Below are 18740 nucleotides of genomic sequence, written 5' to 3'. Positions count from 1 at the left end.
CAATGGTAACCCCAAAGATGTTGATAGTGGGGAATTCAGTGATGATAACACAATTGAATGTCAAGGGATGATGTTTAGAGTATTTCTTATTGGTGATGGTCATACCCTGGCATTTGTGTGGCGCGAATGTTACTGCCACTTATCAGCCCAAGCCTGGATATTGCCCAGATCTTGTTGCATTTGAACATGGACTGCTTCAGTATCTGAGGAATCGCGAGTGGTGCTGAATAGTGTGTAAACATTGGCGAACATCCCCACTTCTGATCTTACGATGAAGGGACGATCATTGATGAAGCAGCTGAAGATGGTTGAACCTAGGGCACTATCCTGAGGAACTCCTGGTTCTGATATTATTGCTATAACAGAGACCTGGCTCAAAGAAGGGCAAGACTGGGTGTTAAATATTCCTAGATACAGTATTGGTTAAAGATGACATTACATTACTGGAGGGAGAGGACGTTGTAGAGAGGTCAAGGGCAGAAACTCTCTGGCTTGAGGTAAGGAATGAAAAAGGTGCAACAACATTGCCTGGTGTAATATATAGACCCCTGACTAGTGCAAGGGACAGTAAGAAGTTTAACAACACCAGGTTAAAGTCCAACAGGTTTATTTGGAATAAACCTGTTGGACTTTAACCTGGTGTTGTTAAACTTCTTACTGTGTTTACCCCAGTCCAACGCCGGCATCTCCACATCATAGGGCAAGGGATGCAGAGCAGCACATTTGCAAAGAAATTGTCGAGAGCTGCAAGAATTATAGAGTTATTATTATGGGGGACTTCAATTATCCAAATATGGACTAGGATAGAAATAGTGCAAAGGAACAAAAGGTGAAGAATTCCTGGAATGTGTTCAAGAAATATATCACCATTTCTTCACTGTCACTGGGTCTAAATTCCCTTCCTAAGAGCACAGAGGGTTCACATTCACCACACAGACTGCAGCAGTTCATGTAGACAGCTCACTACCACTGTCTCAAGGACAATAAACAATGGGCAACAAAAGTCGCCCTAGCCAGTGACGCTCACATCACGTAAATAAATGAATTTAAAAATAATAATTTTTTGCAGCAGTGTGTTTTCAATCAACGAGAGGGCAGACAATGTTAGGCCTGGTTGTAGGGAATGAGTTGGCCCAAGTGGATCAAATACCAGTGGGAGAGCATTTGGGGAAGAGTGACCATTATATCGTAAGGTTTAGGCCATGGGAAAGGAGAAAAAGCAATCCAGAGCAGAGATAATTAATTGGAGAAAGGCAACTTTGATGGGATGAGAAGGCATTTGGATTGAGAGAGTCGGAATCAAATGTTGGCTGATCAATAGGCCACCTTCAAAGAAAAACCATTGCAGAAAACGTCAAGGCCGATTCCCTTGAAGGCGAAAGATAGGAGAAATCAATCCAGAGTGCCCCGGATGATGAGAAAGAGGTGAAGATGAAAAGAAAGAAGTATGCGAGCGACAGATATCAGGTAGAATATAGAATGACCAGAGGGGAAGTAAAAAAACCAATAAGAATAGCAAGCAGAGAGCATGAAGAGAGACTGGTAGTTAACATAAAAGTGAATCCCAAGATCTTCTCTAAGCATATAAATAATAACAGGGTGGTAACAGAAAGAGGAGGACGGATTAGGCATAAAAAAGTGGTTTGCACGTGGAGGCAGGGGAAGTAGCCGAGGTATGAAACAAGTACTTTGCATCTGGCTTTACAAAGGAAGGAAGTGCAAAGAAGATCCCAAGCCAAGGTGAGAGAGGAAGCAACTGATAAGCTCGAAAAATTTACAATTGAGAAGGATATGATGTTGGAAAGGCTACCTTTATTTAAAACTGGTAAGTTACCAGGACCAGATGAGATGCATCCAAGTGTACGGAGGAAAGTGAGAGTGGAAATTGCAGAGGCATTAATGATAATCTTCCAGTTTTCCTCAGACACAGGGGTGCTGCCAGGGTACCACAGAATTGCAAATGTTATACCCTTGTTGGAAAAGGGGCGTAAGCATAAAGGGGGCAATTATATTAGTCAGCTTGACTTTGGTGGTAGGGAAACCTCTAGAAATTATTTCGGGGAAAAAACAATAGTCATTTAGACAAGTGTAGGATAATTAAGGAAAGCTTATGCTAACTTGCACAAGTTCTTTAGAGGAAGCAATAATTGACAACGGCAATGCTGTTGATGTGGTGTATATGGATTTTCAATAGACATTAGATACAGTGCCACACAACAGACTTGTGAGCAAATTCTAGCTCATGGGATAAAAGAGAAAGTAGGCATTTGGAAAAGAAATTGGCTGAATGACAGGAAACAGAGAGTAGTGATAAATGTTGTTTTTCAAATTGGAGGAAGGTTTGTAGTGGAGTTCCCCCAGGGGTCAGTGTTGGGACCCTTTGTCTTCCTGATATATTTTAATGATCTAGACTGTGGCGTTCAGGGCATGATTTCAAAATTTATAGATGATATGAAGATTGGGAATGTTGTCAACTGTGATCGGGAAAGTCTTGAACTTCAAAAGGACAGGCATGTTGGTGGATTGAGCAACCATGTGGCAGGTGAAGTTCAATGCAGAGATGTGTGAGGTGATTCATTTTGGCAGGAAGAATATGAAGGGACCGTATAAAACAAAAGGAGAAACTCTAAAGGAGCTGTAGGAACAGAGGGAGCTCGGTGTATGTCCAGATAAGTAATTGAAGATGGCAGGGCATGTTGAGGGAGCAGTTAATAAAGCATATAGCATCTTCAGCTTTATAAACACAGAGGCATTGAGTACAATAGTAGGGAAGTCATGTTGAATTTATACAAGACACTAGTTAGGCCCCATCTGGAGATTGCATCAGTTCTGGGCACCATACCTGAGGAAGGATGTGGAGGCACTGGAGGGAGTACAGAGGAGATTCACAAGAATAATTCCAGAGATAAAGAATTGTGGCTATGAGGATATATTGGAGAGGTTGGGGCTGGTTTTCTTGGAGAAAAGAAGGCTGAGAGGAGATTTGACGAGGTACTCAAAATCCTGGGGGGGTATGGACAGGGTAAACAGCAAGAAACTGTTCCCGCTTAAGACAGCATCAAGAACTAGGGGCACAGATTTAAAATAATTGGCAAAAGGAGTAGCAGTGATATGAGAAAAGATTTTTTCACCCAGAAGGTGTTTGGAATGAACTTCCTGAGAGGGTGGTGGAGGCAGCTTCGATCAAGGTATTCAATATGGAGTTGGATTGCTATCTGAAAAGAAATAATGTGCAAGGTTGCAGGGATAAGGCAGAGGAATGGGGCTAGGTAGAATGCTCTTTTGGCAAGCCACGGCAGACTTGATGGGTTGAATGACCTCCTTCTGCACTGTACAGATTCTGTGATTCTGAGCATGATACACACTAAGCTCCAGGTGAATGAAACCAACCCCAGGACTGACTTTGACGAAGAGAGATTACAGATCACATCTGCAGATGTTTAGATCATGATTATACACTACATTTAGTGTAAATACATCTGTTGTTAAAATACTGAACAAATATAGAAGGCGGTTTTGATAGGTCACAGAGATGGAGGTGATACCTGAGAGATAGACCCTTCCACGATCGATCGGCTGCTCTGTACTATTTCTGGGGTTTTGCGACTTTCTTGTCTTGGGATTTCGTGAATCGAGCGACCCATCTCTTTAATGGTGGTGACTCCCTCATAAGGTTTGCCTTTCGTGATGGATCCCTCAAAAGTTCGCAGTGGTGGACTTTCCCGTTTAATCTGTTTACTGTACTTGATGCCTTCTTCAAAGGTCTCATTGGAGGCTCTTGGTGTACCTAACAGAACAGCATTACAAACAAGTAAACAATCAAATACCGTGAACCTTTGAGTGATGGACATAGAGTGGAAGGATGGTGAAGGCTCAGAATTACCCTAGCGGGGTAAAGAAGACAGCGCTGATGCTCTGAGCTATCAGTATTTTAAACAAAGCTAAGGAACCTATTGTATTTATTTCTGCAGTTTCCAAAGAACAGGATATGGGATTTAGTACATCAATGATATTCTGCATTACTCCCCAGTAATTGAACACAGAACAAAAAAGTATTTTAAATGCGATCCTGCCTTGTCTGGTTTTTTGTTTTTGGTTCAATCAAACTGAGGGATACAGTTTCAGAAACCAGACTACACTTCAACTCTTCTAACCATTTAGTTACTGCCATTTAGATATCCCAGGGTGCTGTGATTTGGTTGTGCCTGGCAGAAATGGAAGCAGAAGCTTACCTTGCATTATTGATCCTGATGGAACTGCCCTGTCTTTGGATTCTGATAAATGTGGGCTTTCCCTCGCACGACTGATGAGACCTGTATTAGGGACACAGAGTTTATTTTCAATGTCTCATTTTCTGCTATTAAATTATTGCTGATATTTCTATTTACAGAATAGACAACACATTTCTCACTGGCTACAGTAGAAACATGGAATAAATCATTTATAAAGGGGAAGGAGAGCTCCAGGTTAATTGAAAGTCGCATCATTTCAGGTATATGGTTAACCTGCAAATCCAGGGAATAAGCCTCTGCTCAGACTCAACTCTCCCCAATGGCTACAAGTGGACAGAACAGATCGAAAAGAACAGCTTTCGAGGCTCCCTATTTCTAATGGATCAGACTCATACTGGTAAGATGAAAACCTTGTGTGCATTAGTGTAAAATACAATCGCCCTGAAAGCTTGAAAAAGTGCCAAAAAGGTAACGTATGATGATGATTATTTTATGCTGGAGGCACACTGGAGCTTCAGTGAATTCTTCCTCCTCAGCCCTTTCACACCAGTTCCTGGAGACAGACACCACAGCACTGACTTCAAGACACCGGCTGCAATTCTGTGAATTAACAGAAAAGAAACCCCAGCTGAAATACTAAACAATGTCACACACCCACATAGCCATACCTTCGTAAGGTGCAGACACCGTGGATTCCCGCACCGGGACTCGACTTAATCCACTTTCCATCAGGTCATAGGTCCTCTTGACTCCGTGGACCTCATGACCTGTTCTGGGACTTCTGGTTCCCTCGCGTATATTTTTTATAGCTGGTGGAGTGAAGAACAAGGTGACAAGATGTCGCATCACATCTAAAAACAGCTCCATGAAGAATTCCTCTGACAGACCATGGCCTATGTGCCTGTCAGCTATATTGCACAGTAAGATCCCATTGACAGCTCTGCAGAACGCGAGCATCACTGGTTAGGATTTATTGTCCAACCCTAATTGACTGAGGTGGTGGTGAGATGTTTTCTTTAATTTTCTTTGATGCGGTCTATATGCTGCTAGGGATTTTGCCCCAGTAACAGTGATATAGTTTCAAGTCAGGTTGATGTGTGGCTTGAAGGGGAATTTGCAGTTGGCCATGTATCTACTGCCCATGTCCTTCTGGTGGTAGAGGCTGTGGGTTTGGAAGGTGCTGTTGAAGAAGCTTTTGCTGCAGTGCAGTGTCTTATGGCTACACACTGCTGCCACCTTGCGTGGAGGGGAGGGAGTGAATGTTTAACACGGTGAAAAGGATGTTGATTAAAGAGACTGCTTTATCCTAGACGATGTCAAGCTCAAGTGTTGGAGTCATACTTATTCAGGTGAATGGGAAGGATCCCATCTCTTCCGACTTGCGCCCTAGATAGTGGAAAGCAGTCTGGAGGTGAGGTACTTGCTGGAAAATCCAGTGGGCATGCCGCATCAGTCTAGAGTGAGCAAGTATCCAATGGACATGGAGTGCCAGTTTGGAATGTGTTGTAAGTATGAGGTTTAGAGGTTTATGAAGTTTTCGGATCAAGTCATTTGGCTGAAGTGTTATAATTTGCAATTGTGTCTTTAAAATATTAGATAAATGAAAGGGTCACGTGACATACGTTGGAGTCTATCCAACAATAAGTCTCTAGTCTCATTGTGAAGGGTCAAAGCAAGGGTCAGAATATGTCTTTGCAATCTAAGTGCTGGACATTTACACTTGAGGATAACGACAGCGGTTTCTAGTTCCTCAATAAGATGACCCTGAGATCCAGAATGATATTGATATCAGTTTGTAAATACTTATGCTGGAGCCTGTCCTTTTGCTTCTAAAATGAAAGGCAGTAATGACCAGAGATAGCTGATTAATATTTCTAATTGGATACAAAGCTAATATGTTTCCCATTGCCCTATCGAAGAGGAGAGAGGAGGCTATTTTGAGATTAGATTACAGACTTTCCTATAAACCCAAAAATATCTCAAGAAGGGACAGTTACACCTTTTCGTCTTATGCAGTCTGCAGCCAATAGGAGTTGGAGAACAGATGTTAGCCAAAGCTGCACCTTAAGCAGAGAAAATGCTGACATCCGCCATGTGGGAGCTTTCAATCAGTTTGAAGACTGCGCTCATGAGGAATTAAAATGAGGCTGGAGGATTCAGTTAGCTGAAGCTAGAGAGAGAATCCCAGGAAAACTCTCACAGTGGAAGCTTTATTGGGAAAGAAAAATCAAAATAGTAAACCTTTGGAAACTACAAACAAATTGAATTGGTTTCAGGAGACTGGCTAACGTAAAAGAAAACTGGGCTTTCCGACTGCCATTAAGAGTAAAGGGCAAACTGTTCGGGAGTTTAAAGTATAACTTGTTCAAGAAAAGAGATGTTTAACCAGTCGTGTTTTGTCTTCAGTCATTGATATAGTAAAAGTTATTTTAAAAGGTGAAATCTTGACGCCATCCTTTCCATTAATAGTTGGAAGTTTGAATTTCTCTTTAAACTGTTATCTCAACAAGTGAGTCAGTGTCAAGACTGCCAAAAATGGGACCCTGAGATAAATGGTCATGTGACAAGATTGCTGGGTGAATGTAATACATCCTTGAGTGTTAAAGATAGCTTCCTGGTCTGGTTTGTTAACCCTTTCATGGGATTTGGGTGTCACTGACTGGACCAGCATTTTTTGCCCATCCTTAATTGCCCTCGAGAAGCTGGCGTCATCTTTCTGAATCGCTGCACCATTCCACGTGGTGCATGATTTGCTGCAGTGCATCTTGTAGGTAGTACACACTGCTGCCACTGTGTGTCGGTGGTGGAGGGAGTGGGTGTTTAGGATGGAGTGTCAATCAAGCAGGCAGTTTGTCCTGGATGGCGTTGAGTGCTATTGGAACTGCACCCATCCGGGCAAATGGAGACGATTCCAACGTGTGTCTGACTTGTGCCTTGTGGATGGTGGATAGGCTTTGGGGAGTCAGGAAGTGAGTTACTCACCGCGGAATTCCCAGCCTCACACAAACAGTTACTAAAGGCAAAGAAAATAGTCCAAGTCATTGTGGATTAACAAGAAATAATAGATTAGATGCTGTGAACATTCTATGGAATGCAGCCTTATGTTGGTGCAGTTTAATAATGAAGGGTAGCACGGTGGCACAGTGGTTAGCAGGGACGCAGGTTCAATTCCTGCCCTGGGTCACTGTCTATGTGGAGCCTGCACATTCACCCATATCCCCGTGGGTTTCCTCTGGGTGTTCCGGTCTCCTCCCACAGTCCAAAGATATGTAGGTTAGGTGGATTAGCCATGGTAAATGCACATGGTTAAGGGGATAGGGCAGGGGGAGGTGGGCCTGGGTAGGATGCTCTTTCGGAGAGTTGGTGCAGACTGAATGGACCAAATGGCCTCTTGCTGCACTATAGGGATTCTATGGAGATAAAAATGATGACATCAATGGTGTGGCAAAATATCATCATTCTGAGGCAGTGAAGAAGTCAATCAAATGAATGATTAGCACAAATCCCCAAACAGCCAGCAAACAAAATTCACCTGGCATTTCATGACCCACAACTTTTCTCATTATTGACAGTTTACTTCATATCTCAAACTCCAAGCCCTTGTTCATTCACTTCTACTTCTTATACACCTAACGGGGGCCACCACAACTGAAAAACTGCTTTCAAAATCCTTGCCAAGATTGAAAACAGAAAATGCTGGAAATTCTCAGCAGCTCTGCTATCACGTACAGAGAGAGAGAGAAACAGAGTCAACGTTTCAGCTTGATGACGCCCCCACCACTTCCTCTTTGTTCTGGTGAAAGGTCACTGAGCTGAAATGTTAACTTTTATTTCTCTGGTCACAGATACTGCCAGACCCACTTGACGATCTTCAAACTCCACATCCAACCCTTCTCATTTCCACTTGACGTTTCACTTACACAAATGAGCGTGACTTCAATCTGAAAGGACCGAGTGTGGGGCAAGTGTTTGAAGGACATCAATACATTTTAGAAACTTTTATGTGACATTCAATATGAGGAATTAAGAAATAAAGAACTTACTATCATATGAGAGTATATGGCCACTCTTACTTTCGTAGATGACATGCCCTTTTGATATCGCCTCTTCCCGGGACTGCTCAGGGCTGCCTGATTCCTCAGTGGCCAGTTTGCTGATTGCTCCTTTCAATAATGTGTCTGCAGCAATGCCCTGTTGTGACAGGCCTGGGGTGCCCTGCAAATAAAACAAGTTCATTTCATTCCCATTCAACTTTCTATCCCTTGAAAACGCAAAAACTGACTGCAAAAGCTTCTATAGATACGTGATGAGAAAAAGACTGGTGAAGACAAATGTAGGTCCCTTGCAGATAGAATGATGTGAATTCATAATGGACAAAGAGATGGATGTGTCTTCACTAAGGAGGACACAAATAACCTTCCAGAAATACTAGGGGATCGAGGGGCGAGCATGAAGGAGGAACTGAAGGAAATCCTTATTAGTCAGGAAATTGTATTGGGGAAATTGCTGAAAAACCCAATAAGTCCCCAGGGCCTGATGCTCTGCATCTCAGAGTACTTAAGGAAGTGGTCATAGAAATAGTGGACACATTGGTGATCATTTTCCAGCATCTAGAGGGTAGCTAGTGTAACCCCGCTTTTTAAAAATGGAGGGAGAGATAAAACGGGGAGTTATAGACCGGTTAGCCTGACATCGATGGTGGGGAAAATGCTGGAGTCAATTATTAAGGATGTAATAACTGAGCATTTGGAAAGTGGTGACAGGATCGGTCTGAGTCAGCATGGATTCACTAAAGGGAAATCATGCTTGACAAATCTTCAGGAATCTTTTGAGGATGTGACCAGTAGAGTGGACAAGGGTGAACCAGTGGATGTTTTGTATCTGGACTTTCAAAAGGCTTTTGACCAGGTCCCACACAAGAGATTAGTGAGCAAAATTAAAGCTCATGGGAAAATAAGTTGCCAAGAAGAGGTAAAGACTCTGCAAAGGGGTACAAGATAGGTTAAGAGAGAAAGCAAAAAAATTGGCAGATTGGGTATAACGTGTAAATGTGAACTGGTCCAATTTGGCAGGAGGGATAAACAGCAGAACTCAGTGGAACAGAGGGGTCTGGGTGCTCGGTAGATGAATTACATAAAATTAATATGCAGATACAACAAGTAATCAGGAAGGCAAATGAAATGTTCAGTGCAAGTGGAATAGAATATAAAAGTAGGGACGTTTTACTGCAGCTGTACAGGGCATTGGTGAGGCCACATCAGGAACACTATGTACAGTTTTGGTCTCCTTATTTGAAAATAATATATAATTGTGTAAGAAGCAGTTCAGAGAAAGTTCATTCTAGGGTTGAAGGGCTTGTCTTAAGAAGGTCGAACAGATTGGGCCTGTTAACGTTTAGAAGAAAGAAAGGTGATTTTATTGAATATAGAAGGTCCTGAGGGGACTTGGTAGAGAAGATACTGTGGGAATGTTTCCAGTTGTGGGCGTGAATAGAACTAGGTGACATAGTTTAAGATTAAAAGGTCTCATTTCTAAGTTGGAGACAAGAGTTCTTCTCTCTCAAAGAATTGTTGGTTGGTGGAATTCTCTTCCCAAGAGAGCAATGAAGGGCAGGTCATTCAATATATTCAAGGCAACGTGAAACATATTTTCAACAGACAAGGGAGTCAAAGGCTATGGGTGGTGGGGGTGAGGGCAGGTATGAAGTTGAGACCAAACCAGAGCTGTCATGATTTTTTTGAATGGTGGACGAGGCTCAAAGGGCCTGATGGCCCACTCCTGCTCCTCAGTCCTATCACCAAATATTTTATTTTTCATTTTTGCTGACTTACAAGTATGATATTTTGGTTTTAGTACAGTGAAAAAAATATAGACTGAGTAGTTAACAGTAATACTGGGAGAGTATTAATACTCACAGTGGGGTCAGTAATACTGGGAGAGTATTAATACTCACAGTGGGGTCAGTAATACTGGGAGAGTTTTAATACTCATGGGGGGTCAGTAATACTGGGAGAGTATTAATACTCACAGGGGTTCAGTAATACTGGGTGAGCATTAATACTCACTGGGGGTCAGTAATACTGGGAGTATTAATACTCACAGGCGGTCATTGGGAGAATCGCTTGTAGTAGATTCACTACAAAGGAAAACTGTTAATACATAGTGGTGTAAACAGTGAAATTTGATGTAACAAAGAACAAAAGAACAGCGCAGCACAGGAACAGGCCCTTCAACCCATCAAGCCCGTGCCGACACATGAAGCCTTTCTAAACTAAAGTCCTTTTGCCTCTACGTGGTTCGTATCTCTCTATTCCCTGCCTATTCATGCAACTGCCTATTAAATGTTGCTGTTGTATCTGCTTCGACCATCTCCTCTGGCAGTGCATTCCAGGCACTTACTACCCTTTGTGTAAAAAACTTGCCTCTCACATCTCCTTTAAACTTTCCCCCTTCTACCTTAAACCCATGTCCCCTAATAATTGGCATTTCTACCCGGGAAAAAGACTCGACTATCCATGCCTCTCATAATTTTGTAAACTTCTATCAGGTTGCCTTTCAGTCTCTGACATTCAAGTGAAAACAACCAAGTTTGTCCAATCTCTCCTCGTAACTAATACCCTCCATGCCAGGCAACATCGTGGTAAACCTTTTCTGTACCTTCTCCAAAGTCTCCATATCCTTTTGGTAGTGTGGTGACCAGAACTGTACGCAATTTCCAAATGTGGCCTAACTAAAATTCTTGTCAATTTTTATACTCTATGCCCCGACTGATGAAGGCAAGCATTCAATAGGCCTTCTTAACCACCTTATCTACTTTCAGAGAACTGTGGACCTGTAGGCCCAGATCCCTCTGTATGTTAACGCTTCTACGGGTTCTGCCATTTACGGTATACTTCCCTCTTGCATTAGATCTCGCAAAATGCATCACCTTACATTTGTCCAGTTTAAATTCCATCTACTATTTCTCCACCCAAGTCTCCAGCCTATCTATATCCATAGAACCATAGAAAATTACAGCTCAGAAACAGGCCTTTTGGCCCTTCTTGTCTGTGCCGAACCATTTTTTGCATCGTCCCACTGACCTGCACTTGGAGCATATCCCTCCACACCCCTCTCATCCATGAACCCGTCCAAGTTTTTCTTAAATGTTAAAAGTGACCCCGCATTTACCACTTTATCCGGCAGCTCATTCCACACTCCCACCACTCTCTGCGTGAAGAAGCCCCCCCTAATATTCCTTTTAAACTTTACTCCTTTCACCCTTAACCCATGCCCGCTGGTTTTTTTCTCCCCTAGCCTCAGCAGAAAAAGCCTGCTTGCATTCACTCTATCTATACCCATCAAAATCTTATACACCTCTATCCATTCTCCCCTCAATCTTCTACGCTCCAGGGAATAAAGTCCCAACCTATTCAATCTCTCTCTGTAACTCAGCTTCTCAAGTCCCGGCAACATCCTTGTGAACCTTCTCTGCACTCTTTCAACCTTATTTACATCCTTCCTGTAACTAGGTGACCAAAACTGTACACAATACTCCAAATTCGGCCTCACCAATGCCTTATATAACCTTACCATAACACTCCAACTTTTATACTCGATACTCCGATTTATAAAGGCCAATGTACCAAAGGCACTCTTTACGACCCTATCCACCTGTGACGTCACTTTTAGGGAATTCTGTACCTGTATTCCCAGATCCCTCTGTTCAACTGCACTCTTCAGAGTCCTACCATTTACCCTGTACGTTCTTCTTTGGTACGTCCTTCCAAAGTGCAATATCTCACACTTGTCTGCGTTAAATTCCATTTGCCATTTTTTAGCCCATTTTTCTAGTTGGTCCAAATCCCTCTGCAAGCTTTGAAAACCTTCCTCACTGTCCACTACACCTCCAATCTTTGTATCATCAGCAAACTTGCTGATCCAATTTACCACATTATCATCCAGATCATTGATATAGATGACAAACAACAATGGACCCAACACCGATCCCTGCGGGACACCACTAGTCACAGGCCTCCACTCAGAGAAGCAATCCTCCACAACCACTCTCTGGCTTCTTCCATTGAGCCAGTGTCTTATCCAATTTACTACCTCCCCATGTATACCTAGCGACTGAACCTTCCTAACTAACCTCCCATGAGGGACCTTGTCAAAGGGCTTGCTGAAATCCAGGTAGACAACATCCACCGCCTTCCCTTCATCCACTTTCCTGCTAACCTCCTCGAAAAACTTTAATAGATTGGTCAAACATGACCTACCACGCACAAAGCCATGTTGACTCTCCCTAATAAGTCCCTGTCTATCCAAATATTTGTAGATCCTATCCCTTATCACACCTTCCAATAACTTGCCCACCACCGACGTCAAACTTACTGGCCGATAATTTCCCGGATTTCTTTTGGAACCTTTTTTAAACAACGGAACAACATGAGCCACCCTCCAATCATCCGGCACCTCCCCCGTGAATACTGACATTTTAAATATGTCTGCCAGGCCCCTGCAAGTTCAACACTAGCTTCCCTCAAGGTCCGTGGGAATACCCTGTCCGGTCCTGGGGATTTATCCACTCTGATTTGCCTCAAGACAGTGAGCACCTCCTCCCCTTTAATCTGCAAAGGTTCCATGACCTCCCTACCAGTTTGCCCTATTTCCGTAGACTCCATGCCCGTTTCCTCAGTAAATACGGATGCAAAAAAACCATTTAGTATCTCCCCCATCTCTTTTGGTTCCATAAACAGTCTACCACTCACTCTGGTCTTCAAGAGGACCAATTTTATCCCTCACTATCCTTTTGCTCCTAACATACCTACAGAAGCTCTTTGGATTTTCCTTCACTCTGAAAGTCAAAGCAACCTCATGTCTTCTTTTAGCCCTCCTGATTTCCCTCTTAAGTAGCTTCTTGCACTTTTTATACTCCTCGAGCATCTGATCTGTTCCTTGCTGCCTGTACATTTCATACAACTCTCTCTTCCTCTTAATCAGTGTTACAATCTCCCTCGAGAACCAAGGTTCCTTATTCCTATTTACTTTGCCTTTAATCCTGACAGGAACATACAAACTCTGCACTCTCAAAATTTCTCCTTTGAAGGCCTCCCACTTTCCATTTACATCCTTACCAGAGAACAGCCTGTGCCAATCCACACTTCCCAGATCCCTTCTCATTTCATCAAATTTGGCCTTTTTCCAGTTCAGAACTTCAACCCGAGGACCAGATCTATCCTTATCCATGATCAGGTTGAAACTAATGGCATTATGATCACTGGATCCAAAGTGTTCCCTCACACTCACATCCATCACCTGCCCTAACTCATTTCCCAATAGGAGATCCAAAATCACATCCTCTCTCGTTGGCACCTAGAACATAGAACATAGAACAGTACAGCACAGAACAGGCCCTTCGGCCCACGATGTTGTGCCGACCTTCATCTGAAACCAAGATCAAGCTATCCCACTCCCTACCATCCTGGTGTGCTCCATGTGCCTATCCAATAACCGCTTAAATGTTCCTAAAGTGTCTGACTCCACTATCACTGCAGGCAGTCCATTCCACACCCCAACCACTCTCTGCGTGAAGAACCTACCTCTGATATCCTTCCTATATCTCCCACCATGAACCCTATAGTTATGCCCCCTCGTAATAGCTCCATCCACCCGAGGAAATAGTCTTTGAACGTTCACTCGATCTATCCCCTTCATCATTTTATAAACCTCTATTAAGTCTCCCCTCAATCTCCTCCGCTCCAGAGAGAACAGCCCCAGCTCCCTCAACCTTTCCTCATAAGACCGACACTCCAAACCAGGCAGCATCCTGGTAAATCTCCTCTGCACTCTTTCCAGCGCTTCCACATCCTTCTCTATATACTGATGTAGAAAATTCTCCTGAACACATTTTACAAACTCTACCCCGTCTAAACCTTTAACAGTATGCGAGTCCCAATCTATATGTGGAAAATTAAAATCCCCTACTATCACAACTTTGTGTTTCTTGCAGTTGTCAGCTATCTCTCCGCTGATTTGCTCCTCCAATTCTCGCTGACTATTGGGTGGTCTATAATACAACCCCATTAATGTGGTCATACCTTTCCTGTTTCTCAGCTTCACCCATAGGGCCTCTGTAGACAAGCTCCCTAATCTATCCTGCCTGAGTACCGCTGTAACATTTTCCCTGACCAACAATGCCACCCCCCAACCTTTTATCCCTCTGCCTCTATCCCGCCTCAAACATTGGAACCCTGGAACATTGAGCTGCCAGTCCTGCCCCTCCTGTAGCCAAGTTTCACTAATGGCTATAATGTCATATTTCCATGTGTCTATCCACGCCTTCAGCTCATCTGCCTTCCCCACAATACTCCTGGCATTGAAATAGACACACCTCAAAAGATTATTTCCACCACACTCTACCCTTCCATTTGTGATTTTGCTTGAACTAACCTGTCTTTTTACCCCTGCTCCACTATCTGCTCTGGCACTCTGGTTCCCATATCCTGCTGCATCCTCTGGCAATCCTCACTATAGGAAGTTTAACAACACCAGGTTAAAGTCCAACAGGTTTATTTGGTAGCAAAAAGCCAATCCTCACTATCCGCAGCTTCCCCACTCTTTGTGTGGTCCGCAAACTTATTAATTAAACCACCTACATTCTGCTCCAAATCATTTTCTATTGGGATTCCAGCACTGATCCCTGTGGAACACTGCTGGTCATAATTCTCCAGTCAGTAAAACACCTTTGCACTGCTACTCTGTCTTCTATGACCAGTTCTGTATCCATCGTACCAGCTCACCGCGGATCCCATGTGACTTCACCTTTTGTCGAACTTTGCTAAAGTCCATGTAGACAACATCCACCGCCCAGCCCTCATCAATCATCTTTTCTCACTTCCTCAAAAAATTCAATTAAGTTTAATGCAACACGCTCAAGAATGAGCTCGGACTTCAATGCACAAAACTCAGGAAAAGACAGTGCTAATTGTAGTTTACATCCACTTTAAATCGTAGATACTGAAGAGTAGAAAATAGATACCTGAGTGATTGAACCACGATAGGAAGGTGGTTCTGCAGAAACTTTGCTTGCTGAGCTGCTACGTGTTAGACCTGCCTCCTGGATATTTGCCATTGGACCACCTATAGGAAGAGTAACAAAATCAGTCTCTCCTCACCTGGAGTAACTGCACTGTATAAATGGGTTGCTTCAGACAAACTATGACAGTGTTTTGCAGCACAGAGTAAAATTGTTAAATGTGTTACAGGAATATTTTGTTAAGCGCATAAGAGGAACACAACTTAAAAAATATCAGTGGTTTACTCACTGGCTCGAGCTAGTGAGTACAGCCAAATTGAAAAGGAATTGAATACGAGGACTGCAGCACAGGTGCTGGCCATTTGGCCTGTTATTGCCTGGGCTGACTTTCTGAAAGAGATGTGCTTCATTCACATTCCCACTTCCTCTCCATAATCCTGTATCTTCCTCCCTTCTGCCTGTCAAAAGCCCCTTTAAACTGAATGAATGTTCAGTCATTATTACGACAGGACAGCAAAACATGCAATTAACTGCCAGGCTCTCTGTGGACACAGTTTTTGATAGGATTCACCATTCAATACATTTACTTTGTAGTCCATTGTACAGATAATGATCCTAAAATTAACCCAGAGCAAGACTCACATGAGGCAATCTACCCGCCAGGGATTTGGAGAATTGGGATGTTATGAACAATGCATCGCCAAAGTATACTTTGACAAAGTTCCTGGCACTAAGACAGGAGGACATGAGCATTGGTTATCACCATTATAAAGATTTTCCCTTTACCTATTGCCTTCCTGGGCTGAGAGAAATCAAAAGCAAGTTTCAGCGCTGGCTGAACTCCTGACACTGCAGCATCCTTGCAATAACACATCCGATGAAGGTCAACTCAGCAGTCTCTCTGATTCTTCCTTGAGAGCCTGAGCCTCAGGCAGAGCATTCTGTCCTGATACAAACTGTAGAAATGGTGACTACTGAACTGTTGTTGCAAATACCAGTGAGAGTAATTTCCCGTCAGTCGAAGTGACTCCAACACATTTTTGTTACAAAGAACATAGAACATTACAGCGCAGTACAGGCCCTTCGGCCCTCGATGTTGCGCCGACCAGTGAAACCAATCTAAAGCCTCTCTAATCTACACTATTCCAATATCATCCATATGTTTATCCAATGACCATTTAAATGCCCTTAATGTTGGCGAGTCCACTACTGCTGCAGGCAGGGCATTCCACGCCCTTACTACTCTCTGAGTGAAGAACCTACCTCTGACATCTGTCCTATATCTATCACCCCTCAATTTAAAGCTATGTCCCCTCGTGCTAGCTATCACCATCCAAGGAAAAAGGCTCTCACTATCCACCCTATCTAATCCTCTGATCATCTTGTATGCCTCTATTAAGTCACCTCTTAACCTTCTTCTCTCTAATGAAAACAAGCTCAAGTCCCTCAGCCTTTCCTCATAAGACCTTCCCACCACACCAGGCAACATCCTGGTAAATCTCCTCTGCACCCTTTCCAATGCTTCCACATCCTTCCTATAATGCGGTGACCAGAACTGTACACAATACTCCAAGTGCGGCCGCACCAGAGTTTTGTACAGCTGCAACATGACCTCCTGGCTCCGAAACTCAATCCCTCTACCAATAAAAGCTAACACTCCGTACGCCTTCTTAACAACCCTATCAATCTGGGTGCCAACTTTCAGGGATCTATGCACATGGTCACCGAGATCTCTCTGTTCATCCACACTACCAAGTCTCTTACCATTAGCCCAGTGCTCTGTAATCCTGTTACTCCTTCCAAAGTGAATCACCTCACATTTTTCCACATTGAACTCCATTTGCCACCTCTCAGCCCAGCAATGCAGCTAATATATGTCCCTCTGTAACCTGCAACAACCTTCCGCACTGTCCACAACTCCACCAACTTTAGTGTCATCCACAAATTTACTAATCCATCCTTCTACGCCCTCATCCAGGTCATTTATAAAAATGACAAACAGCAGTGGCCCCAAAACAGATCCTTGCGGTACACCACTAGTAACAGAACTCCAGGATGAACATTTCCCATCAACCACCACCCTCTGTCTTCTTACAGCTAGCCAATTCCTGATCCAAACTGCTAAATCACCCTCAATCCCATGCCTCCGTATCTTCTGCAATAGCTTACCGTGGGGAACCTTATCAAACACTTTACTGAAATCCATATCCACCACATCAACTGCTTTACCCTCATCCACCTCTTTGGTCACCTTCTCAAAGAACTCAATAAGGTTGTGAGGCACGACCTACCCTTCACAAAACCGTGTTGACTATCCCTAATCAAATTATTTCTTTCTAGATGATTATAAATCCTATCTCTTATAATCCTTTCCAAAACTTTGCCCACAACAGAAGTAAGGCTCACTGGTCTATAATTACCAGGGTTGTCTCTACTCCCCTTCTTGAACAAGGGGACAACATTTGCTATCCTCCAGTCTTCTGGCACTATTCCAGTAGACAATGACGACATAAAGATCAAAGCCAAAGGCTCTGCAATCCCCTCCCTAGCCTCCCAGAGAATCCTAGGCTAAATCCCATCCGGCCCAGGAGACTTATCTATTTTCACACTTTCCAGAATTGCTAACACCTCCTCCTTATTAACCTCAATCCCGTCTAGTCCAATAGCCTATATCTCAGTATTCTCCTCGACAACATTGTCTTTTTCCTGCGTGAATACTGACGAAAAATATTCATTTAGCGCCTCTCCTATCTCTTCAGGTTCCACGCACAACTTCCCACTACTGTCCTTGACTGGCCCTAATCTTACCCTAGTCATTCATTTATTCCTGACATACCTATAGAAAGCTTTAGGGTTTTCCTTGATCCTACCTGCCAAAGACTTCTCATGTCCCCTCCTGGCTCTTCTTAACTCTCTCTTTAGGTCCTTCCTGGCTAACTTGTAACTCTCAAGCGCCCTATCTGCTGACTTGCTCCGGGCCTCATGTTGCCACTGCTCCTTTTGGAAAGCTGCAGTGTTCTCAGAAACAGGGACTTGAAATCATAGAATCTATGACACAGAGACAGACCCTTTGGCCCAAACTGGTCCATGCCAACCATAATGCCCATCTAAGCTAACCCCATTTGCCTGCATTTCACCCATATCCCTCTAAACATTTCCTATCCATGTATCCATCCAAATGCCTTTTAAATATTGTCAATATCCCTGCATCTTACCTCTGACCACATTTGTCTCATAGGCAGCCCTGGATAACAGACCCTCTGCCTGGGGATTCTGGCTTCTAGGAGATAGCTCCTCTTGTTTAATAAACTGTAACGGACCTGGAACATCAAAGACAAGGCTTACTATAAACGCATTCCTTTTACATGTCTCACACCAACTTGAATTCTTCTTGGATTTGCCTCCTCCTGTCACAGGCATCTCTTGTGTAGCTTGAGAAGCTGCTCTTTGAGAAGTGAGGCTGACAGCGCAATGACAATCTCAATTCCCAC

The 18740-nt window shown here is 43.4% G+C and overlaps 1 protein-coding gene across 26 annotated transcripts in view; it reads right to left on the bottom strand.

Annotated features, from left to right (window-relative positions):
- Positions 1-18740, bottom strand: part of ncor1 (nuclear receptor corepressor 1) — a 376647-nt gene that overhangs the window by 61519 nt on the left and 296388 nt on the right. For all 26 annotated transcript variants that reach the window (XM_078224546.1, XM_078224545.1, XM_078224544.1 and 23 more), the window contains 6 exons: positions 18465-18569; positions 15253-15353; positions 8276-8447; positions 4901-5041; positions 4233-4313; positions 3546-3787 (listed from right to left, as the gene is read on the bottom strand). In XM_078224546.1, coding sequence (XP_078080672.1) covers positions 3546-3787; positions 4233-4313; positions 4901-5041; positions 8276-8447; positions 15253-15353; positions 18465-18569 — 842 coding nt within the window. The remainder of the gene's footprint in view (positions 1-3545; positions 3788-4232; positions 4314-4900; positions 5042-8275; positions 8448-15252; positions 15354-18464; positions 18570-18740) is intronic.

Source organism: Mustelus asterias, chromosome 12 (genome assembly GCF_964213995.1).
Source record: "Mustelus asterias chromosome 12, sMusAst1.hap1.1, whole genome shotgun sequence".
NCBI classification, from domain to species: domain Eukaryota; kingdom Metazoa; phylum Chordata; class Chondrichthyes; order Carcharhiniformes; family Triakidae; genus Mustelus; species Mustelus asterias.
This window is presented reverse-complemented; position numbering and strand designations above follow the sequence as displayed.